This window comes from Syngnathus acus, chromosome 16 (assembly GCF_901709675.1).
Source record: "Syngnathus acus chromosome 16, fSynAcu1.2, whole genome shotgun sequence".
NCBI lineage: Eukaryota > Metazoa > Chordata > Actinopteri > Syngnathiformes > Syngnathidae > Syngnathus > Syngnathus acus.
Window position 1 is genome coordinate 1,687,205 of NC_051101.1, and position 24,868 is coordinate 1,712,072.

A 24,868-nucleotide genomic window follows, 5' to 3' on the forward strand; every position below is an offset into this window, starting at 1 on the left:
GGCAAGTTCGCAGGAGAGTTTGATTCTATGGGAGTGGGTGCTGGTTCGGTGAGAGCTGGTTCCGTGGGGTTGGGTGCTGATTATGGGCGATTCGGTGTGTGTGGGGGCTGATGTTTTCCATCCCGTCTTTCGGCCTTGGCGATCACCTTTGGCCGGGTTCTTGGTTGTTTTCGTCCTGCCGCTCTCCCTCTGGCACCTCTACTGGTTTTATCTCCAAAGCTGGCGTCTAGCATTAGGCAACATATGATGTCACATCTAGCATTAATCAAAACATAAGAACTGAACATTTTTAGACGACTTTGGCAGTGTCCGTGATTTAGAAAAACATCAGGTATGCATTAAACAGTTCCTTAAGTGTCATTAAGCTATTCAGGCAATATATCAAAAACTTTATTTCAAAGTGCACAGAAATACATATCAGATCATAACTTTATAAAAACGTTTGTCATTACCACACATAAAAAATGTCTAGTTATGTCGTCTTTATTGATTTGGTGTGTAGGTATAATTATATGCTTAAAATGTTTCTTTTATTGATTTAATATGTGAATATCCTTGTCTGCTTATGTACTTTATTCAATGAGGTTTGAGCATATCTGTTTTTATAGCTAGGCAGGACTTTTTGTATTTCCACCCCATTTCTTCAAGGTCTTTTCTTTTTAAGAAACCCTTCCCTCTTTTGACAAACTGGTTAGGCTGACCGCATTGTAGTTTTTTTTATTTATTTTTTTTAATAATGCCAGGAGACAAGAAAGCATGAAAAATGTTACTGATCACGGATGCAAGAAAGATTTATACAGAAAACGATTTGAAGCCACAAGAGAGAAAACCTCTTGTGGATTTCCTGTTCAACATTCACTGCATTAACTGCCGTATGCTCTTTCCATTGTTACTTTGGTATCAGGCCCACGTGCAGAGTAAAGATGATTGGAATATTGTCGTCCTAACACCAGATAAGAAGAGTTTACTTGAAAATGTTTGCTTCACACATATGTCACAATTTTGACTCATGACAAGCAAACACTGCAATAGTTGGAGCCTTTGCTGTTGATAAGCACTTGCACAGTTGCTGCATGCGACAATAAACTCTTGCTGGATAAATCACAATCATGGAAATAAATCAAGGCAAGTCATCCAACCTTTTTTGAGTGATGCGCACTTTTTACTTGCTAACCCGCACCGATATTATATCAATTTGATGTTGATGTTAAAATGTTAACTTTATCACTATAAATTGTTATGACGTGATAACTTCTATAACAATGCACGTTCGTAGTACAGCATCTCATTTTTATTGATATAAAAAAAACATGCATCGTTTATTAAATACAAATGTAGAAAGGTTGGGATCCAGATGTGCGTTGTGCGGCATCGCCACTGGGTGACGCCGCCGAGGAGGACGTGCCTGACCCAAGATTAGCTTTTGCGTCGGTGTCGACCACCAAAACAAGGAGGCATCTGTCCCGTCCCGTGTATGGCCCCGGCTTGTAGCGAGAATTAAACGTCGCTTTTCTCTGCTTATTTGCCTCGTCGGCCCCAGAAGGAGCCATCTGGAGAGCGTGTTACGTCGCCCTTGATCAATAATGACTGATACGGATTGAGTGCTCATCTGGATTGGGACTGAGGCTGCGCTCACTAGCCACCTAGCGGCTAGCCGTGTTGTTGTTGTTTCAGCCCGCTAGCCGGTCGGCTGGCTGGCTTTCTTGCTCTCTTTAACAACGACGAGCTAGCGAGTAGCTTGCTTCGCTTTAGGGACAGAAAAACCGAGAGATAAAAGATGTAAATGGCTATGGGGCCGGAGAGACGGGAACTGGTACGTACTGTATGTTTGCTAAATGCAATGAAACAGATGCTAGGTGGCTAAATAGCGAGCTAACGGGCCACGGATGGTTCTGGTCAGTGTAGCATCATTTAGTGTTATTCACGCGACACTCCGTGTTATAACGTTGTTCTGCGCTAAAGACACACGTAAGAGCGAGTTGGTCTCACGTGGTTTAGTTATGTTTTTACTTGTGGTGTAAAGATTGAAGCAAATTCACGAAACTAATCAAGCTTTTTAAGATTAAAGATTAAAGATTAAAGTCCCAATGATCGTCACACACACACCTGGGTGTGGTGAAATTTGTCCTCTGCATTTAACCCATCCCCGTGTGATTTTAATCCATCCCCTGGGGGAGAGGGGAGCAGTGAGCAGCAGCGGTGCCGCGCTCGGGAATCAGTTGGTGATCTAACCCCCCAATTCCAACCCTTAATGCTGAGTGCCAAGCAGGGAGGCAATGGGTCCCATTTTTATAGTCTTTGGTATGACCCGGCCGGGGTTTGAACCCACAACCTTCCAGTCTCAGGGCGGACACTCTACCACTAGGCCACTGAGCTGGTTTAAGAGGCTGTTTCTCAACCAAAAGTCTTGTTTCTCCAGCATTTTACTTGTTACATTATATATATGTATATATCGCTACTCGTAACTTGAAAAACTATACATAATAGTAGTAATCCATAATCAATACTAAACAAGGTAAAAACAAGGTATATCTATCTATCTATCTATAAGTAAAATGATGGAGAAAGTTTAAGTTGCACCACCGCAAGTGAAATCTGTGATGTCCAAATACGCACGTAAACACAAAATATATACAGTAGATGGAGGGGAATGTAGTATATGTATATCGCTGGCATAGTTATATGAACAAAGATGTATAATTTGTATTACTGCAGATAAATATGTTTAGGGCAATTTTGTGAAATTGCAGCAGAGTGGTTGGGAATCCTTTCTGTACTTGCATTCTTGTGTTTAATATTTATTTGATTCCCTCAATCACACAGACAGCACCAGGGATGGCCTCCCCCCTGCCCGTCTGCTTCCTCCTCGTGCTGGCGCTGCTGGCCCGGTGGCCCGCGTGCCAGGCGGGTGACTGCAAGGGTCACCGGCAGGTGTTGAGGGGGCCGCCGGGCTACGTGACAGACGGGCCGGGCAACTACTCGGTCAACGGCAACTGCGAGTGGCTCATTAAAGGTTTGCATGACAGCTTTACCACATTCTATTACAATCCAGTGGGACCTTGTTTTTACCTTGCTTAGTATTGATTATGGATTACTACTATTATGTATAGTTTTTCAAGTTACGAGTAGCGATTTCTTTTTTTTGTCTTCCTATCCTTGCAGCACCCAGCAACAGCTATCGCATTGTACTGAACTTCACCTTCATGGACACAGAGTGCACTTACGACTACCTGTTTGTGTATGACGGAGACTCCTACCAAAGCCCGTTACTGGCCAGCCTGAGCGGCAACACCCTGCCACAGCCCATTGAGGCCACATCTGGGAAGGTGCTTCTCTTTTTTTTCGTGCAGGTCATCGCAACCCGTGTTGAATTTGGATCCTGACCTTCCCGTTTTTCCAGATGCTGCTTCATCTCTTCAGCGACGCCAACTACAACCTGCTGGGCTTCAACGCCACCTACACCTTCTCCGTTTGCCCTGGAGCATGCGGTGGTCACGGTCGCTGCGACCCGTCCACGCACAAGTGCCACTGCCAACAGGGCTGGGGCGGGGCGTCTTGCGCCACTCCCCTGTGCTCCCACTCCTGCTCGGCGCATGGCCAGTGTGACAAGGTGAAGTTTGCAATGAGCGCCCTTAATAATGAGTGCACGTCTTCCACAACGCAAAGTGTCATTGTTATCTCTCTGCATCAGAAAGGAGAGCACTGCCATTGTCATGCCGGCTTCCTCGGTCACAGTTGCCAGTTCGGTCTCCATGACGACAGCGGGGCGGGGCAGTGGTGGCGCATCAGCGAGGGTGACCCCTATATGTCGCCCCGGACAGGCTCCGCTGGCGTGTACCTATCCTCCACTGGAGCCATGTACTTGTTTGGAGGTGACAGTCCAATTGGTTTATACTTTTCTGCTTGAATTTTCTTTCTTCCTTTTTTTTCCACAACAGTGTGATTGTGTTTTTTGATGTTGTCATTTGCTAAAATTCCAGGATTTGACCTGAACAGAGCCCTCGGTGACTTGAAAAAATACAACTTTACATCTAATCGATGGGAAAGCAGGTCTTATGGTCACTCACCTGTAAGTACAGTGAAAGGAGAAATACTTTTTGTTTTGCTTTGCTTTCGTCAAAGAATGCAAACATTCTGGACACTTCTTTAGGTTGGTGCTGCGCCACTTTGAGAACTATAAATTACAGAAGAATAATGTTTCTTTTTTATGATTAAATTTTCTCATTTCACTTTTATATCAGTTAAGTTCACTTGTGCATGTGAATGTAAAGACATTCATCCCCGAATAGTTTGAAAGAGCTTTGTAGCGCTTCCCAAAATGGCGGCAGATTGTAAAGAAAGTTGTTTTCTTCATATATTAACGGCATTTTCTCTGCCACCAGTTGGCACGGCATTCCCACACTGCCGTGGAGTGGGCGGGAAACATGGTGATTTTTGGCGGGGAACTGGCCAACGGCTCCTTGGCCAGCGATGTTTGGATGTACCGCCCCCTGCAGGACGATTGGCAGCAGATTGGCTTTCCCAACACCGGCGGCGCTCCCACTCTGGCCAATCACGCCGCAGCCGTAGTGGACGGGTACCTCTATGTGTTTGGAGGTAGGTTGCTCAACAAAAAAACATGAATGAAACATGTCAGCGGCCATCGCGGGAATGCTGATGAGCATGGCTCCACGTGAGTGCGGTTTCCACGTGTTCTATCCTAGGTCGCACTGAGGAGGACATGTTTTCGTCCTCTCTGTATCGGTTCAGCCTGCGGGGCTCTGGGCGCTGGGAGATGGTCCAGCCCACAGGTGGGAAGCCCCCGGCCACTGCCGGCCACTCCATGGTGTTCCACAGCCCTTCTAGGACACTTTTGGTCTACGGAGGTCACCGGCCGACCACCGCCAGGTACACGACCTCAAAGAAAAAGGTCGGAATGTCATGATAAGGTCGAGTCGATATGGAGTCCACTTGAGGCCAGAGTCGCAAATCAAGATGACGCAAGCGGCTAATGCAGCAGTCAACACTCGAGGCTCCGTCTTGTCAAATAAAACCAAGTAAAGGGACACGTTTTTTTCCCCCAGGTTTAGCGTGCGAGTGAACAACACTGACGCATTCCACGTGGACCAGCGCTTTTGGACGGCGTTTCGCTCCCGTTACCCGGCGACGGGCCCCCGGGAGAGAGCCTTCCATTCAGCCACGGTCATCGGAAACTACATGGTGGTCTATGGTGAGGCAAAATGCCCACACGGCCTCCCAGCTGACATAGCTTTCCTGAACTCAATTGACCAAACCTATTCTCCCTCAAGGTGGGAATGTTCACATTCATTACCAAGAGGAGAAGTGCTATGATGAGGAGATCTTTTTTTATCATTTGGGCTGTCACCAGTGGGTGATGGCAGGGGAGAGATGGTCGCTCAGTGAGTTACTCTTGTCTTTATTTGACGTCTGTCCCTATTTCCAGTTTAGCCCGCCTGTATTGTATCCGTGCGTTTTTCTGCAGATGGCGAACCCGTCAAGGGGCGCTACTCCCACGTCGCCGCGGCGATGGAGGGACGGGTGCTGCTGGTTGCCGGCGGTTACAACGGCGTCACCAGTGGGGACCTTGTGGCTTTCAAAGTCCCGCTGTTTGTCAGTAGCAAGGAAGGTGACAGGGTGAGAGAAAAGGCCCTTCCACAAATGGTCACATTAGAGTCTCAAAACAAAACATCGGATAGGCTTCCGTATTTAGAAAGTTATTACGCCAACATTGCCACCGATTTCATTTCTGTGGCGTTTATATCAGCAACCAGGAAAAAAGGTTCCTGGTTTTTCGACAGTGTAAAAGTGCTTTCTGACTCTACTTTCAAAGTCATAAAATTTCCAGGTCAACCCCCCCCCATCATAATCCACTGCTGTTTCTTGTTTAGGATGCTCTTTGCGCCGAGGCCCTGGATGAAAGCATGTGTTTGAAGAATCCAGAATGCAGCTGGTGCGAAGGCCGATGTCGAGAGTATCAGCCCACCAATCAGGTAATGTCGAAAAGACACAATTGGAACCGCACTGTCGGTTGCCGCACATGACGCCTGCGACCCTTTTCCCACTCATAGTGCGGCAGCACCGGCTGCTTGGGCCTGGCGCGCTTCCTCTCCGACTGTCAGTCCTGCCTGGTGTTCAGCGGCACGCCGGCCACCCTGGCCAGAGCGCCCGGCGAATTCGGCTGGTGCGTTCAGAACGAGTCCTGCCTCCCCGTGTCAGGTGAGAGCCAGGAAGGGAGGAAGGAGGGGCGGCGGCGGTTGCACACTGACGGAAATATCTTGGGAGGGACTAGATTCGGCCCGGGCGCTGGTCAGAGATGAAACATTTTGTTGTGGGGGTTTCCTCCGTGTCAAGGAAGGCCTCCTCAAATGGATGAGGCATTCAGAAAGAAGATACTAGTTGCTATCTATAGTGACTCGCTCTAAGTCACAATACTGATTTAGAGAAATTAAGCCATAACAGATAACAAAAAAATACAATTTCTACTGTGGGAGTAAAAAATGCGTTTTACAGTGCGTATTTTGATTAGCAGTTATTCAGATCATCGGACTCTTTGACTACCATATTGGCCCGAATATAAGACGACCCTGATTATAAGACGACCCCCTCTTTTTCAAGACTCAAGTTTGAAAAAAGACTTTTTGAACACCAAATTTAATTTTTATACAGAAAATGATTACATCGGAAACAAATGATTATAACAATATATTCGAGAGAAAAAGCACGTTATTATGCCTCATTCAAATCATGCAAAAACTGTCTATCACGTCTTAATATCTGAACATTTAAATATGTAAACTAAAGTGCAATCACGTTTGTAAATGAATGGCTTCTGGTTTTTGAAATGTAAATAAACCAATCTACTGTGATGAAACAACAAAATTGCAATAACTGCATTAACCATCAAAGTGAAGTCTAACTGTAGCTGTAGTCTTGAAACAAATCTGAATAAGGAAAAACATTGCAATAAAATAATGCAAACTGCTACCGCTATTGTTGGGGAGCCTGAGGATTGCATAGGGGGTTGGCTCGGATGCTTATGCTCTTTTCGCCCCCGGGTGTCGGTCAGAACACAGGAGGGAAGACGTGGTTCAGTTTTGATTGCTTTTCTGAATTATTGGCAAAAAAGTAACAGGCACTGTGGCTTATAGGGGCATACAGGCAAACTGGCAAAAGGGTATAGGCACACGTTTGGTCGTAAGGATGTGAGAGCAGGTGTGTGCAGTGTACATGGGTGAGTCTTTGGGTGTGTGAATGTGATTCTTGTATGAAGCGTGTGAAGGGTGTGTGGTGTGTGTGTGTGTGCGTGTGTGTGTGCGTGTGGGTGTGGGTGTGAGAGTGGTGTGCGTGTGTGTGGTTCTGCAACAGACAGAAATATAGCACGTAAGTCAACGCTCAACTTCTGACGTCACACAACACTAGTAGACGGCACACAATACATAACTAACTGCGCGTAACGGTTCCGGTATACTAAATAACCATAAATGAAATATTCTCAGCAACACACCAAACATAAGTCATTGAGACAACAAAATACATTTGCTGGCGACCGTTAGTCGCCGTGCCGCTGCGTAATGGCTGTAGTCATGCGTGTACGCTAATCGTACGATGCAAGGCAAAGTTAAAGGAGCGCGCCGGAGCTGTTAATCAAACGGCGCGCACACGAAGCAAACCGCGATCGGACAAACGGCACAACAGTGGACAGTAGTAACAATGAAATGTATATACTCACTTTGTGTCAAAGACGCACACGATCACAGCAACATACACAGTCGATACCAGCAACCTTTAACTTACCGCTGCGTACAAGTGAATGGGTATAATGTCTAGACCCCGAATGTAAGACGACCCCCACTTTTTCAGTCTTATTTCAATGCAAATAACATCGTCTTATATTCGGGCCAATACGGTATTTGGATTTTGTATTCCATAGTCCATTTTTTAACGGCTGGATAGCCATTCAGCCATTTGCTAAGATGCAATGACCACTAAGCATAAATAAACAAAAAAAAAATCAGTAAACTAACAAATGATATGCTAGCAGTTCCACTGTTCTTTTAATTCTCGTCACTCTATTATGAATCTGAAGATGAGTTAATTGTGAATTTCTCTAACAAAGAGTGTAATGCTAGCTTCATTGGACAAACCAGTTGACTACAGCTTTTTTTTTTTCTCTCTAATACATCTGAGTGGGGTGTAGCAACCTTGACATTGAGAAAAACCTTGAAACACTTGGCTCAACTTGACCCAGCTGAGATAGAAGAGGTCACTCAAAAAAAAAACTAATTTGATTGGCCTCTTCCATCTCTGGGGCACGTCAGCGGCTTTTGGCCACTCTCTGACTTGCGTCCGATCAGGCTCGTCGCATCATTGTGGAGATCTCATGAGGTCAGATTGCGTTTGTCCGTGTTGCTGACCTCTCCCTCTCGATCTCGCAGAGCCAAGTGCGTGCCGTGTGGACCAGATCTCAGGGGCGTACGGCTGGTGGGGGGAGCGTACCCTTTTCCTAACCTCCCTCCACTCCTGTCGCACCGAGAACTATGTCCCGGGACTGCACCTGCTCACCTTCCAGCACCCCCGCAACGACTCCCAGCCTGACAAGGTACGGAGTCCCAGTCTCAAAGAGTTGTGCTTGTAACCCCCCCCCCCACACACACACACACATTTTACAGACTGCATCCGCCTTTCCTTCCTCCAATGTTGCTTTTGCACCAAAAGATGGGATTTAGGTGCCTTGTTTTGATATTGAGAGGTACACCCAACTACTTTTGGTCAAATTTCCATAGTGTGTCCCCTTCAAAGTATCCCAGAGAATAGTGCCTCTGTTTATGTGTCTGCACTTGCCATCCTCCGCCGTGCTCTGGCCAGGTGTCCATCCTGCGCAGTACCACCATCATCCTAAGCCCCACCACCGAGATGGACGTGGCTCTGCAGTTCAGGGGCTTCATCCACCCTCTTTGGGGGGCGCCGACGACTCCTCCGGCCGAGACTGTCTCCATGTGGGCTCGCATCCAGAGGCTCCACTTTGAGGCTCGGGTGGCATCGGGTCCCAACTCCAGCCAATTAGTGAGCGCGCCGTAAACAAATTGACAAAACAGTCTTTCTCTGAATTAATGAAATGAAGTGACGAGCCAGATCCAAATTCTCTGTTGGGCTGTAGTTTGCTTCCCGATGGTTGTTAATGTTTTTTTCGTCTCCGAGCAGGAGCTGGTCGGTCGTTGGGCGGCTCAGCAGGAGAAAGAGCTGAAGCTGTTGTCTCGCCCCGACGGCGGTAAGCTGTTCTCCAACCTGACCAGAGGCAACCATTACCTGGTCCAGGCCGAGGGCTACCTCAACAACTCCGGCTCGGGGCAGACGAGTGAGATGGCCCTCATCTGGAACAGAACTCTGCCGGGAGGGAGCGTGAGTGTGTCTTTTCTTTCCTGTTCCTGTTTGTCTCTGGAACAGCAACATGATCTGTCATCTTCTCTCCTGTTGAACCCAAGGAAATCTCCTTCCTCTTCCTGGAGCCCTATCGCTCGGGTTCCTGTTCAGGCTACATGTCCTGTTTGGCCTGCCTGTCGGACCAGTCTTGCGGCTGGTGCCCGTCGCTGTCCCGCTGCCTGCTTCGAGGCCCTGAACTAGAACCCTGCCCGGAGAGCGAAGCGATGGGAGAGGAGGCTCAGCGCCATCTGCTGCTGGCACCCCAGCACTGCACACTGTGCGAGGAATATCGGGACTGTTCCGCTTGTACGCAGGTGCGCGCCACAAGATTTCGCATGCATGAAAATACAATACATTTCATGAAAGAAATCAACACTCCATTTTTTAAAAATCTTTAATTGCGATTTAATTTTCTTTAATTGATATGAACAAACAATTGGTAGAAAAACGGTAGAAGTATTTCTGCCAAAGTCAGAAATGTACTCCCTCTGCAGGACCCTTACTGCGAGTGGCAGATCAACTCCAGCAAGAAAGGCGACTATCAGTGCAGCAGGCGAGGACGCCTAGATGGCTCCATACGCCACCCGGCAGGCTGTCCCCGTGTCTGCAACCAGTGAGATGACAATTTCCTAATTGACTGTTTCACAACATGCTCTGATGGCATTTCTATTCGCTCCACCAAGGCGGAAGACGTGTTCCGAGTGCCTGTCCAACTCCAGCCAGTGTGCCTGGTGTGAATCCGCCCAGGCCTGCTTCTATTTCGCAGCCTACCTCACCAAGTACCCTTATGGCGAATGCAGGGACTGGTATGACAGGTAGCAATCACACAACACTTCTCGGCCGCACGTAAATTGCGCTGGTCATCTTAATTTGGCCTTTTCCCAACTTGCCAGTGTGCATTCAGTTCCGCAATGCAAGCAATGTTCCGCTCTCAACACTTGCACCGACTGCCTGCGCACATTCCAGTGCGGCTGGTGCGGCGACTACAACAACCCCACCATTGGAAAGTAAGCGCACTTGCCAGCAAAGATGACGTTGTGTCACGATGTTTTGGTTTCATCTTGTCATTTTGGTTTTTTAGATGTTTGAGAGGCGATTGGGCTGGAATGGACGAGCCGTCTGTGTTTAACTGCAGCGTGGCTGTCGCTGAAGCTCGAGCCGCTAAGTAAGTTCCCGCGAGCCAAACGAGGACACGTGCCATAGAAAAGAAATAAAAACAAAGTTGTTCTTCTCCAGCCCTGAGCCGCAGACTTCTGCCCCGCCTCGTCCTCTGGACATGGACATGGAAATGGAGCTGGAGCACTTGGAGGTGGAAGAGCAAGATGGCGGCGTGTGGTCCTACCCTGCTTGCCCTGATGTGGAAGAATGCCGTCTGGGCCTGCACAACTGTCACCCCTTCGCCACGTGCATCAACACCCCCACCTCTTACGAGTGTCACTGCGACCGAGGTTACGCGGGGGACGGCACGTTGCACTGCAACCAGACGTAAGAACGTGGACCTTTTTCAATCTCTAAAACCATTTCAAAGGTTCTTAATATCTTTTGAACAAGCATTTGTCCGCTAGCCCAATGGTTGTTAGCATCATAGGCCACTTGTGCACTCCACCGGCAGATGCTACAATGAGTGCAGAGAAGGTCAGTGCAGCGGCAGCCCGCGCTTCGAATGCGAATGCTCGCTGGGTTGGACCTCCGATCCCGCCACTCTGGTTCTGAGCGGTGTCGAATGTGATGTGGACTGCGGCTGCAACTTTCACTCCACCTGTATTACTGCACCAGGCATTTGCGACGAATGCCAAGGTGGAAACGCAAATAGCTTATTTTTGTGTCCGTCCAGTTGTTTAGAACTGAATTTCTTTTCAGACTGGACAACGGGGCCCCACTGTGAGCACTGTCGCCCGGGGAGCTTCGGCTCTGCCCTGGCCGGCGGCGGCGGATGCTTGCAGTGCGAGTGTAACGGCCACGGCGACCCGCTGCGAGGATACTGCCACAACCAGACGGGCCAATGCTACTGCACGCATAACACCCAGGGCCCGCACTGTGAGTCCTGCCTGGCCGGCTACTACGGTGATCCCAGGTAAGGGCACATTATGCAAATTCATCAAACTGGTCTAACTAATTACTTCATCTGAAGAGACGCTTCTGCATCTCATCTTATGACAGTAGCACATTCCTGCTGGTCTATGCTGACATCTTTGCGGCCACCTTTAGGAATAATGGGACATGCTACCGCCAGTGCCAGGGGCGCTCTGTGCTGCTCTCTTCCACCAATTCGTCCCCTTCCGTTCCTCTCTCCTCATCCCTGGGCTGGAGGAGCGGCACTGAAGGCAAAAGCGGCCTCTCCCATTGCCTTTGGGTGCTGTCGGTGACCGAGAGCCTGGCACCCTGCCGCCCCAGGCAGCCGTGCCCGCCCGTTGCGCTCACGCTGCATCCCGATTCTCATACACACTGTAAAGTGAGTCAGCATGCTCGCTCTGCTTCTTTTCTGCCAACGCTGTTGAACTCACATTTTTCAAATGAAACTGCATCAAAATCAGACCAAAATCTGACCAGAAAGTAACAAAAACCGGCGTTTGAGCAGGACTCTGTATGTAGACGTTCATATGTTATGAATGTATTCATGTATTTATTTTGCAGAGCTCATTTGTGTATGTGTTTGATGGCCTTCCTCGTTTTCTGGACAACGGCGTCGTACATTCGGACCATAACTTGATCGGTGCGTTTTGCGGCACCACCAGGTCACAGCCTATCACCGTCGAGGCCACCTCAGGTACCCCACACCCCCATGTAAAAGCAGCTGAATGGAGAATGTGACCCCCTGTGCGTCCCGCCTGCTAGGTGTGATCTCCGTTTACTTTGAGGCCAACGTGTCATCCAACAAACCCCAAGGCTTCAACGCGTCTTTCTGGGTGCGGCGGTGTCGCCAAAGCGCCGACGAGAGCGACGACGGGTCACCCGCGTGTCTGGGCGGCGCGCAATGCCAAGCCGGGCTTTGCCAGTGCCCCCCGGGATATGGCGGCCCCTACTGCGACCGACCCGTTTGTCCCCAAGACTGTGGACTCGCGGAGGGCCGAGGCGCTTGTAATCTTGTAAGTTGCGTGATCATTTAACTCCTGTTCATTGCAGTCGGTGGCAGTGTGATATCATCAAAGTGTTGAGAGCCAACGCAGCTTGCGTTGAGTGGCAATGTCTTATCGATACCGTCGGCTTCTTTCAGACACTGGGAGTGTGCGTGTGCTCCGAGAACTGGGCCGGCCCGGACTGCTCCGTCCCTCGAGACGCCAACAGCCTGATCTGGGAGACGCTGCTGGACACGCAACTGACAGTGGTACAGCTCTGAATACAACCGCGCCGGCAACACTCAAGGCCCCTACAACGGCACCACTTATTTAGACATACTTTTTTGCCCCACAGAATCAAGCCCACAGGTTCCTCCACAGGATGGGCCACTCTCTGGTTTCTGGACCTCACGGCAACCTTTGGATGTATGGGGGACTCTCTCTTTCAGAGGGCATTCTTGGAAATATTTACAGGTAACAGTCTGTTGCATATTAGGTATTCATTTTATAATATTTGGTGCCGTATTTCCCCAAATGTTGGTTATACCATTCAAAAGACACCCTCCCCCGAACAAAAATCTCCTCTGAGTTTAAGGAAAAAGCGCCGTCTGAGGTGTGGCATTTATTTATTTAGGTGGCACCCTTTATTTAAGGAAATTATGTATCGTCAATTGTCAACAGATATGTGATGACAGCTTTTGTCCTCATTGTAGATATTCCGTGTTAGAGCGCCGTTGGACTCAAATGTTGACGAGTTCAGCGGACGAGGGCTCCGCTCCGGCTGCTCGCTATCACCACTCCGCCGTCCTGCTGAGCAACCATGAAATGGGGACCAGTCATAGCTGCATGCTGGTAGTGGGCGGAGTCACTCAGCACTCTGTTGCCATGGACACTTGGAGTCTCAACCTCAGCAGTTTGGTCTGGAAAGAGCACAAGGTAGAGAGACGGACTTGTCACGCGGAACAAGCTATGTTCGGACCTCTAACTGATTATCGTTCCCCTTTCTCCATGCGGCAGACCTCAGTGCTGCCCCCGGTGGCGGGCCACACGCTGACAGTGCGTCGGGACAACTCGGTGCTCTTGATTGGCGGTTACTCGCCAGAAAACGGCTTCAACCACCACCTGTTGGAGTTCAACCCGCACAGCGGAAACTGGAGCGTGGTGGCGCACATTGGCACGCCGCCAACAGGCCTGTACGGCCACTCGGCCGTTTACCACGAGCAGACTGACGCCGTCTATGTGTTTGGAGGTTATCGTTTCCATGTGGAGGCCGTGGAGCCGTCGGGAGAGCTTTACAGCCTCTACTACCCCAATTTCACCTGGTCGCTCCTTGTACCCTCGCAGGGTAATAAGGTAAGGAGTGTTGATGCCCAGGGCATGTTTTCCTCAATCTGCCATTTCACGTTTCACTTTTTTTGCAGCCCCTCTCCCGTTTCTTCCACGCCGCAGCCCTGATGAAAGACACCATGGTCATCGTGGGGGGACGGACAGAAGTGGAGGATTACAGCAACTCTGTGTACTTGTACCAGATCAACTGTAACACCTGGATCCAACCAGGTGGTCCATCTTGTCTCGCTACGTCTTCCATCTTTACGTGCTTGTGTCCCAACCAATGTCACATTTGTATCGCCCAGACTCTGCCATCGGCGACTCTGTGAACCGCTCGGTGTCTCTCGCCATGACGAGCTGGGGTGGCAGCCTCTTCTTATCGGGCGGCTTCAACGGGGTCACCTCGGGACGACTCCTGAACCTAACGGTGCCCGCCGACCCCTGCGCCGTGCTGGCCACGCCGGAGACCTGCAACTCCACCACCGGCAGCTGCGTTTGGTGCCGAGGGGCCTGCGCATCTTCTGATAGTGCCGAACGGTAACACATCAGCACTCGGTTGCGGTCTCCTTCCGAAGCGCAACATGAATTCCCTCTGTTCTTCGTGATAGAATGGGCTGTTTGACCGGCCAGTCGCCCTGTTCGCCAACCCCTCGCCAGCCAGATCAGTGCCGCAGGCTTAAGACCTGCAGCGAATGCCTGGCCCGACATCCCAAAACATTCTCCGGTCCATCGCAGGTGGTCCCCACCCCGGTGTCATAGCTCCTGATGCACACGGCCACTCATGTTGAATCTTGAATTTTCTTTTGCTTTTCCAGCATGCTTTCCAGTGCAAGTGGTGCACCAACTGCCCCGAGGGGGCTTGCATCAGCAGCTCGGTGAGCTGTACGTCCGAACACGACTGTGGCATCAACCAGCGTGAGATCTTCCTCTCCAGCAACTGCACCGAAACCAGCTGCGAGGCTTCCGACTGCCCCAAGTGCACCGCGTCGGGCAAATGCATGTGGACCCGCCAGTTTAAACGCACGGGTACTGGTAGTCGTATTATTACAGTCTAATCAGGGCTGGGTAATAAATTGTTTAAAATTGCTGCCAAAAGGCCACTCACTCGGATTAACTCTTCACCAGGCGAGACGCGGCGTATCCTGAGCGTGAACCCCACCTATGACTGGACCTGCTTCAGCTACGCCCTGCTCAACGTCTCGCCCATGCAGGTGGAATCTTCGCCGCCGCTGCCGTGCCCTCCGCCCTGCCACACCCTCCTCAACTGCACCCTCTGCCTTGGCTCCAGAGGTTCTGACGGCGGCTGGCAACACTGTGTGTGGAGCATGGCCTTGCAGCAGGTAAGATGGAGATGCATTGAAAGAGGGCCTTTTAATTGTTTGCTTGCATAACAGACCATAACAGCGACATAAGAGAACTTAAGCACTCAAGTTCCTCCAATGTGATCCCGTTTCCCCAGTGCATGAGTCCGTCGTTTGTGCCGCTGCGATGCGAAGCGGGCCAATGCGGTCGGCTTCTCTCGGGCGGCGACTCCTGCTCTCCCCAGTGCTCCCAGCTCACCCAGTGCTCCCAGTGCATCGCCAGGCCCCAGTGTGGCTGGTGCGCCACGCGTGGGGGCAACGGAGCGGGATACTGCCTTCAAGGAGGACTTGACGGTGCCGACAGTTGATTTGGGATGGGCTCTGCCCAAATGTTTGAAGCCAAGCTTTAACCACTGCACTGCATTCTTGTCCTCACAGGAGTCAGTGAAGGGGTTTGTCCGCTGCGGAACAGCAGCTGGTCCTTCCTGCACTGTCCAGAGGAAGACGAGTGCGCCAACGGCCATCACCACTGCAACAGCACCCAGGACTGCCATGACCTTTCTCAGGGATACCACTGCACATGTAAACAAGGCTACATCCTCAGCAGGTGAGCTCGACAGTCACCAACCTGGACACCAAAAAACTGTGCTGGAATTATATAAAACTAGTACATTGAGGTAAAAGCCTGGTCTGGAACGAATTAAACTTCTAAGTCAAGCTTGCACTGCCTTCAAAATCACATTTTCTACAACATGTCCCATTTAGCGAATTTAGCGTTGTATCCCAGAACACATCGTGTTCAACCAAAGAGGATTGAGGCGACACTCCATCTTCCTTGTCATTTTCCCTTGATCTTGTTACTAGTGTCAGTGGTCAGTGTGAGCCGGTGTGTGCGCAAGGCTGCGTGAACGGGACCTGCGTGTCCCCGGGCGTGTGCCGCTGCCACTTTGGCTTTGTGGGGGACAACTGCTCCTCCCAGTGCAGCTGCAACAAGCACAGCAATTGCGCCAGTGTGGCCAAGCCCGACGTTTGCCTGGAATGCCACAACAACACCATCGTAAGTCAGCTGCATTTGCGCGCAGTACGTGCTGGCTGGGTGTTTTCACGCCTTCACCTTTCTCCCGGTTGTAGGGCAAGCATTGCGATAAATGCAAGCCCTTGTTTGTGGGCTCAGCCAAAGGCGGCGGTACCTGTCGACCGTGCCGTGAGTTCTGTCGGGGGAACAGCGCTTTGTGTCTGTCCCGCGATGAGCACAAGAAGGCCCAAGAGAACCCGCGACGCTTTCCCCTGGAGCCCAACAGCGTGAGTAGCATCATTGGGTTAGACTTTTGTCTGAATCAAGTGTATCGCCTTCAATTTAAAAACAATAAGCTCAAAATTAGTACTGTGTTGGCCCGAATATAAGACGACCCTGATTATAAGACGACCCTCTCTTTTTCAAGACTCTGGTTTGAAAAAAGAGTGTGTGTGTGTGTGGTTCTGCAACAGACAGAAATATAGCACGTAAGTCAACGCTCAACTTCTGACGTCACACAACACTAGTAGATGGCACACAATACATAACTAACTGCGCGTAACGGTTCCGCTATACTAAATAACCATAAATGAAACACTCTCGGCAACACACCAAACATAAGTCATCGAGACAACAAAATACATTTGCTGGCGACCGTTAGTCGCCGTGCCGCTGCGTAACGGCTACTTGTATGATGCTAGGCAAACTTAAAGAAGCGCGCCGAAGCTATCAATCAAATGGCGCACACACAAAAGAAACCGCAATCAGACAAACGGCACAACAGTAGACAGTAGTAACAATGAAACGTATATACTCACTTTGTGTCAAAGACGCACACGATCACAGCAACATACTCAGTCGATACCAGCAACCTTTAACTTACAAGTGAATGGGTATAATGTCTAGAGGACCCCCACTTTTTCAGTCTTATTTCAATGCAAAAAACATCGTCTTTTATTCGGGCCAATACTTGAGAAAGAAAATCATCTAACGGCAAGTGGGCTTTTCAACAGATCCACAACTGGGTGTCGGAGGGCCCCACTGAGGAGAACGCCATGTGCGTGAGCTGCCAGAACAACAGCGTCGGCGACAAGTGTGAGAGCTGCCTTGGCGGCTATTTCCTGCTGCAGGGCAAGTGCGAGAAGTGAGTGGCCGCTGTTCCTAACAGTTGCTAAGCAACGTGACCGACAATGTGTACGGCATGACTGACGTGCCGGCTTAGTCAAACGTCACATTGACACAGAATATAATAAGATTTAAAAGCAAATCGATGACCTTCCAATTCCAGGTGTCAGTGTAACGGCCATGCAGACACGTGCAACGAGCACGACGGCACAGGTTGCCCGTGCCAGAACAACACGGAGACCTCCTCCTGTCTCAGTAGCCCTCAGAGCGACCGCAAAGACTGCTACAGACAACAGGTACCTGCTTGAACTTTAATCTGCGCTGATGCCGTCATTCAAACTTTTCCCACACGCGCGCAGTAAGCGGGTGTGTGCGTACACCCGATCGTTTAGCTCAGGATGATCTTTCAGGGACATCCCGTATTCTGACCTGTCTTTTATTTTCTCGATGACCTCAAAAATTGTGTCCTGACTTTGCTGATTGACTTTGTAAAACCGCCTCCAGTGCGCCAAGTGCAAAGATTCCTTCAACGGCACGCCGGTGAACGGCCGCCAGTGCTACCGGCAATTCAACGTGGACACCGAGTGCTGCTTCGACCCCACGTCGCAGACCAACTGCTTCCACGACCCGACCATCCGCAACCTGCCGCGGGGGCGCACCGTCTTCTTCGCCGCCCAGCCCAAGTTCACCAACGTCGACATCCGTGTCACCATCGACGTAACCTTCGGAGAGGTGGAGGTCTACGTGTCCAACTCGCACGACACCTTCATCGTGGACGTGGATCGTCGCTCAGGCGTCCACGCCATCAAGATCGAGGAGGAGTCGCGAGGGGCCGCGGCGGCGGACAAGGACTCACCTCCGTCGCCCATTAAGGTGTTCGCCAATACCTCGTCAGGTCTCGGGGGAGGCTTCATCTCCCACAATCCGCTGCAGCTGCAGGCCAAGCCGCCGGGCTCGGAGCGGAAGATTCGCGAGGAGCGAGCCCGGGGCCTCATTTCTTACATCACAGTTTGGAAACCGCAGACAGTTCTGATTGTTCGAGGCGTTCGGGACCGGGTAGTCATAACCTTCCCGCACGAGGTGCACTCACTCAAGTCCAGCCGCTTCTACATCGCCCTCCGAGGGGTGGGAACGGTGGCCGACCAGGGCGAGTCCCAGGGCCTGCTCTTCCTGCGCCAGGACCAAGCGCACATCGACCTGTTTGTCTTCTTCTCTGTCTTTTTCTCCTGCTTTTTCCTCTTCCTGTCCGTCTGCGTGCTCCTGTGGAAGGTCAAGCAGTTCCTGGACTTCCGGCGGGAGCAGCGGCGACACATCCAGGAGATGACCAAGATGGCGTCGCGGCCCTTCGCCAAGCTCACCGTCTACCTGGAGCCGGACGAGCCGCAGCTCATCTACCTCCCGTCCAGCGGTGGCGGCGTGGCGGTCGCCCGCCCTGCCAAGCTCGCAGGGGTGATGGTGGGCCAGAGGGGCCGCACCGGGGCCGTGTCCTACAAACACGATCTGGGCTCGGGAACGGCCGGGCACCATCAGCACCACCTGCCCCCCGGCGGGGGCAACAACGGCCAGCACTTGCCCCTGCACTACCTGAATGCCCACCACTACACCGGCACCACCACTGGCAGCCAAGTCTCGCTGCAGCACCACCCGTCCACGTACAGCGGCTACCAGCACTTCTGCCGCTCGGACCCCTTCCTCTCACAGCTCATGGGCTTCTCCTACTCCTCCTTCAAGGTGGGGCCCATCACTCTGGAGCCCACTGACGACGGCATGGCCGGGGTGGCCACAGTCCTCTTCCAGCTGCCCGGCGGGGTCTTGGCTCCCAATCGGGCCTGCTTGGGCTCAGCGCTGGTGACATTGCGGCAGAACCTGCAGGAATACTGCGGCCACGGCAATGGAGGCGGCCACCCGGGTGCGGGCGGCGGCCGCAAGGGGCTGGCTGGCCATCAGCACCTGACCACTATGGCCATGTAGGCACACGGCGAGGGAAGAGAATCGCTGTCGTTTCCTCATATAGTGGGCGACGCCTTCGCCAAGTCGTGCTCAGCAGTCCGGAGAGTGGACCCTGAATATCCGCTTGAGCTTCTCCATAATCCTGCGTAGGTTTTCGCTTTGTAATCAACTTGGCTTCCTTCCACATTCCAAAACCACGTTTGATGAAGCGTCCTAACAGTCCAGACGAGAGTGAGTGTTTTGGAATTTTTGTTTATAAACGCCTGTAGAAAATGGATTCACGAGTGGCATGCTGAACAAGTGGTTAGCATATTTGCCGACCTATCAGCAGATCTGGATTTGAATTTCCTTGGAAACATCTCCCGTGTGGGCATGCTTGGGTAGCTTTGCTTCGTGTACGCCGCATTACACAAACATGCCTGTTAGTTTCATACATAGTGTCGGGTAACCTTAGTAGGAAACTAGGATCAATATGACAAGTGCCCGTACAATAGGAGAATTCAATATGAAAATTGCACAATACACGGCCGCATAAAAGCATTTTGTGCGCTATATACAGTCGCCACATTTGAAAGAGTTCTCTGTGTCACGTCACCATACAACTTGGTTATCGTTGCGGACGTGGCGTCTCGGGGCCACTACATGAGGAAATGCGCTCAGTTCAAGGGCCTTAAAAGCCTCCATTAAAGTGTTCTGCTCAAGTGTACTGAGCTTATTGAACACATGTACATACACTGTATGTTGCTTTGTTGTGAATATGAAGTGTTACGGCGTTCGGCGCCGACCGAGCCGGCTGTCCTTAAGAATGCACTAATAGACACGACGTCGCTCTTGCTCACTGGGGTGGTGCCATGGTGGACTTTTAACTTGACTTGGTACCTCCCAAAAGTGACAATCAAGCTTGCAGTAGAGTTGGTTGATTGTTACAGCTGGAAAATAACTTTTTTTTTTTTTTTTTTTTTTTTTTTTTTTAAAACCCCGGTCAATATGCTTTTCGTGTGTGTGTGTATGTGTGTGTGTGTGTGTGTGTGTGTGTGTGTGTGTGTGTGTGTGTGTGTGTGTGTGTGTGTGTGTGTGTGTGTGTGTGTGTCTTTCACTCACTCAATACGTTTTGTTATTTTTCCAGCACATCTGCCTTGACTGCTTGCCTTGTCCGTGGCTTAGGCTACTCCAACACAGGCGGGGAACCTATTTCAGTTTACTAAAGTCCTTCGAGGGCCTTACAGAGTTGATGATGATTGAATCCCATGTTTGAGTCCTCAACGTGTGAAAGAAATTTACAGTTTACATGCGTTTCCAGGTGAAAATGTTATTATTTCCGAGATCCTTGACACAGTTGTGCAGTTGCAGTTGCAAAGCTCACCTGGAAAGTTAGGAAAAAAATAAGTCCACGAAGCCACATTCAACAACAGGAAGTTGGCCATTTTATTTTGAAGGCCTTCATTCTTAATCAGACCAAATGTGCCCTAATCAGAATTAGGTATCCTGGCATAGGTTCCCTGCCACCAAGCGTTGATGGAAATATGTCGACTTCCTGTTACGGTGGTAATTTATGTACTTTTTTAGGTTTTGTAAAAAGAAAAGTCTTGTTCTGTGTTTGACGCTGGCAATAATTTAATGACAGTTTGAGCCTTTGTGTGCTGACACTTTATTGTATGTGAAATGTTTTTGGCTGGTTTTGCTTGACTGCTTTTATTTGGGGCGACCCGCCTCGCACAAATGATTGTATTTGCAATCGTAGCTTCCGTTGAAACAATACTGTACGACAAATAATGTGAGAGTTTTGCAAGTACAACGAAAATTCTCTTCAAGACTTCTCCTGAGGAGAGATGTTGACAGCATTATTATTAGTTGTGAGACTGAATGACTTACCCTGCTCCACTGGTAAGATTTTAGTTTGGATTTGTTTGTGTTTGTTTTCACGCTGCACAGAGCCAACTAGTCCCGTTACACTAAAAGTCACCCAAGCTCATTCATTGATGAGACAATTTGGAATGGTGCTACAGTATACGTTAACTCCTGCTATTTATAAACCTCCATCAATAAGCATTCATGCATTCTTTTTCCTATGGTGTATTTTATTTTGTTAACATGAGTATATTTGGACATAAAGTTTGTTGTGAAAGAAGGGAAGTGTTGATCAAAATATGGCATTATCTGTCCTGTCAAATAAAACATCTCTGAAATATGATTGTAATGATTTTACTCACTTTACAAGTTAGAGTGGAATGTATAAAATGAAAATTAGTAATTCGAAAACATGGAATAAATAAAAGGGGCGTGTCACACGGGTCTCTTTAAATATGGACGTTCCTGCCGCGTGCTGATTGGCCACGTATCCCGGAAGTTTCCCTCCCTCGTCATTTTTACACGGTCATCAAATCCACGAATGAAGCAGGTCAGTAAACAAGGGGTGGGCGTGGGCACGTCTTCATTTTGATATGATCAAAAGAGCACTTATGCAACGGTAGCGCATGAAGCCGGGATATGTGACTTCGGGGCGGAGGTTCAGTCTCGCCACCGCGGCCAGGTTACTGCTGTTAGCCGCCATGCTAACGCCATTACGCTAGCCGTGGGCGACACAATCATAGCATCGTTATTGTGGCCAGCTTCGCTTCACGATCGGCGTTGCCGTCATCGCTCAAGTGCATTGCACGCAGGACATAAACGATGAAGGTGGAGTGCGCGGAGTCTGAAAACAAAGCGACGACGGACGACATCGTTACGTTCAAAAGTGAGGACGAGCCGTGGTCACGTGACGGAACGGAGGACGACCCACGGGAAGACTGCGCCGATGGACGCGACCTCGACATCCGAATCAAGGAGGAGCCGCACTGCGTGCAGATCAGCGAGGACCACTATGAGCTAGATGCTCACCGCCCTTTCAAAGATGAGCTCGACCCGGATCTTCAGGACGAACTTGAGTACGAGGCGACTGTCAAGGAGGAGGACGACATCAAAGAGGAGGAAGACGAAGAAGAAGGAGAGGGCGAGGAGTCACAAGATGGAGACCTACTGGAGGATGACGAAGAGCAGGATGACACAGGTAAGAAAAAGACAATAAAGGAAAGTCATTGTCCTTCTTCCAGAATGCGCTTTGGAGCTGAATCTTATCTCCACTTTCCTTTGATCTTCTCTTAGAGTCATCACCCGACTTCTTCCCGTGTCCTCACTGCGACGTCTCTTTCACGAACCTAGACTTCCTGGAAAAGCATGTCAAGTGGGTCCACCAGAAGGAGTACCTGGCCGAGCTGAAGAAATGCTTCTCGGACCACGATGGGATCCTCATCCCGGAACACGCCTGCGCGACTTGCGGCAGCACCTTCAGCTCCAAAGTCTACCTGCGGGTCCACGTGAAGGAGGCCCACCCTTGCGCCCCGCCCCGCCGGCTACACCCGTGCCCAACGTGCGCGCGCAGCTTCCAGTACTTGAAGAACCTGAAGAACCACTGTCAGCGCTGGCACGGCATGTCGGTGGCGATCAGAGGTGGGCACTTGTGCTGCGCCAACTGTGGCAAGAGCTTCGAGGCCACCTGGGGGCAGGGACCCCACCTGTGCCATGCGCCGCGCGCCGAATCCGAGGAGGAGCCCATCTGCCTGGACGTGGGCGTGCAGTGTGGTGAGTGCGGCAAGAAGCTTCGCACGCCCCAGAGCCTGGAGGACCACATGCGCACGCACACCGGCGAACGTCCCTTTGTGTGCAAAGACTGCGGGCGGCGCTTTGTGGAGCGCAGCAGCTGGCGCCAGCATGCCCTGATCCACACGGGCGAGAAGCCGCACAAGTGCCAAGTGTGCGGCAAGGCCTTCCAGAGGGGGCACCAGCTTAAGTGCCACCTCACCACGCACTCAGCCAAGAAGGAGTTCGCCTGTGGCCAGTGCGGCAAGGAGTTTGGACTCAAGGCCAGCTTGAATCTACACCTGCGCATGCACTCCAGCGACAAGCCCTTCCACTGCCCCGTGTGCGCCAAGAGCTTCAAGACTCGCAAGAACCTGCGCGTGCACAGCAAGCTGCACAACAGTGACAAGACGCACCAGTGCAGCGACTGCGGCCTGAAGATCAGCGACCTGGGCGCGCTCAAGATCCACCTGCGCACGCACACGGGCGAGAGGCCCTACCACTGCACCGTGTGCGGCAACAAGTTCATCCGCCTGGCGCACCTGCGTAACCACCAGCGCACGCACACCGGCGAGCGCCCCTATAAGTGCGACCAGTGCGATAAGAGCTTCACACAGTCGGGCGACCTGGTCAAGCACAAGCGCACGCATTCCGGGGAGAAGCCCTTTGAGTGCCCCGAGTGCCGGCGCCGCTACACCTCGTCCGGTGACCTGGGCAAGCACCGGCGCAGTCACACCGACCTGCGGCCGTACGTTTGCCAGGAGTGCGGCAAGAGCTTCCGCCTGTCGGGCCACCTGAAAACGCACATGCTCACGCACACCGGCGAGAAGCCCTTCTCCTGCCCCAACTGCCTGCGCCGATTCGCCCGCTCGCACCACCTCTCCGGACACGTTGCTAAGTGTCGCTGACTCGCCAAATGTGTGTTTGGCTCCAAATTACAGTGGAACCTCTAAAGTGGGGTTCGCTAAGCGGTACCCTGCAGCCTTACCACAAATATAGAGAAACATTTTGGAGCTCGGTGAGATGGACTTCTGATGTATATTGTCTGTCTACCATGTTGCCGCACCGTTTGTGTTCATTTTGGTGCTGATGTACACCCCCGCCCCCTTTATTTATTTATTTTATAATTGCCGATACAGTGTTACCTTGACTTTGGAGGTTAATTTGTCATTGTTAGCAAGTGTGTCAGTCACTTTACATGCACGTTGAACGCAACTCAGCATTCATGAATTCACTGTTTTTTCCCCCCCTCATTTGGCACAATGTTACTTCTCCATCAGGCAAAAACCAGAACTGACGTCCGGTTGTATCGTCAGCAGCATGTTGTGGCTACGCCCGCACAAAATATGACAAAAGCCAAAGAACAAGCAACCTTGTGAAGTTAAATTCTGAAGAAGTTGGCCGGGGTCTGTGCAAGTCTTTGGAGGAATATTTACAATTATAACAGGTCAGAAGAGTCCCAAGTAGACTTTAGAGGTTCGGCTTGGAAACTGACGCACAATCTCGTGCGCTTATGGTTTTTATTGGTAGGGTGTTTTTTTTAAAACTAGTTTAAAAAACATTAATATTACAACGTGGTGTCCAATATTGATCCATCTTTACTAATCCGTGCTGTACTAATTGTAAAAAATGTATTAAATTATATGGCCAGTGTATGAATAGTCGTGTGTGCGCGCGCGCGTGCGTGTGCGTGTAATTCATCTAAATATGATGGCATCTAAGCGTGTGAGTAGACCACAAGTGTGCCATAGAAGCAATGAAATGAAGAAACGAAGCGCTGAATAAAATTCTAATATGTCCTGGAGGGGTGGGTGCACTTCTCAACTTACTATAGAAGTCATATTTGGTCAAAGTTTACCTTATCAAAAGGCGCAAATGCTGTAAAACTATGTTTATATGCCTCAACCCCGTCTTCAATCATGACAACACGTTCCTGCAAACGTTAAACGTCTGCCACTGTTGCTGCTGTGATTTGGAACTAGTGATGTAAGAAACTGAAGCTAATCATTTACTATAGCCAGTCGAATACTTCCAGTCGAATTTGAGGTATATAGACT

General features: G+C 50.4%; 2 protein-coding genes across 3 annotated transcripts; both read left to right on the forward strand.

Moving 5' to 3' along the window:
• Window positions 1–1,406: 1,406 nt before the first annotated feature.
• Window positions 1,407–20,181, forward strand: megf8 (multiple EGF-like-domains 8). Its single transcript, XM_037273114.1, has 43 exons — window positions 1,407–1,813; window positions 2,824–3,013; window positions 3,163–3,326; window positions 3,401–3,610; window positions 3,692–3,872; window positions 3,981–4,069; window positions 4,383–4,596; window positions 4,704–4,887; window positions 5,064–5,209; window positions 5,289–5,399; window positions 5,483–5,634; window positions 5,889–5,990; window positions 6,069–6,216; window positions 8,436–8,599; window positions 8,866–9,063; window positions 9,202–9,399; window positions 9,483–9,734; window positions 9,915–10,033; window positions 10,104–10,235; window positions 10,314–10,427; window positions 10,502–10,585; window positions 10,657–10,905; window positions 11,033–11,217; window positions 11,281–11,494; window positions 11,629–11,872; window positions 12,055–12,187; window positions 12,256–12,506; window positions 12,635–12,745; window positions 12,832–12,950; window positions 13,190–13,412; window positions 13,494–13,829; window positions 13,898–14,033; window positions 14,111–14,342; window positions 14,414–14,540; window positions 14,621–14,831; window positions 14,931–15,145; window positions 15,265–15,460; window positions 15,545–15,713; window positions 15,971–16,163; window positions 16,238–16,408; window positions 17,135–17,265; window positions 17,410–17,542; window positions 17,751–20,181. Exons 1-43 carry the CDS (start codon window positions 1,784–1,786, stop codon window positions 19,215–19,217), a joined length of 8,628 nt encoding a protein of 2,875 aa, XP_037129009.1. The 5' UTR covers window positions 1,407–1,783; the 3' UTR covers window positions 19,218–20,181.
• Window positions 20,182–21,523: 1,342 nt separating this feature from the next.
• LOC119135562 (oocyte zinc finger protein XlCOF6) lies at window positions 21,524–24,615 on the forward strand. Of its 2 annotated transcripts, none has more exons than XM_037273266.1 (2): window positions 21,524–22,242; window positions 22,338–24,615. In XM_037273266.1, exons 1-2 carry the CDS (start codon window positions 21,867–21,869, stop codon window positions 23,717–23,719), a joined length of 1,758 nt encoding a protein of 585 aa, XP_037129161.1. In that variant the 5' UTR covers window positions 21,524–21,866; the 3' UTR covers window positions 23,720–24,615. The 2 variants fall into 2 exon arrangements, with proteins under 2 accessions (XP_037129161.1, XP_037129162.1); XM_037273267.1 differs by having other exon boundaries at window positions 22,395–24,615.
• Window positions 24,616–24,868: the final 253 nt, after the last annotated feature.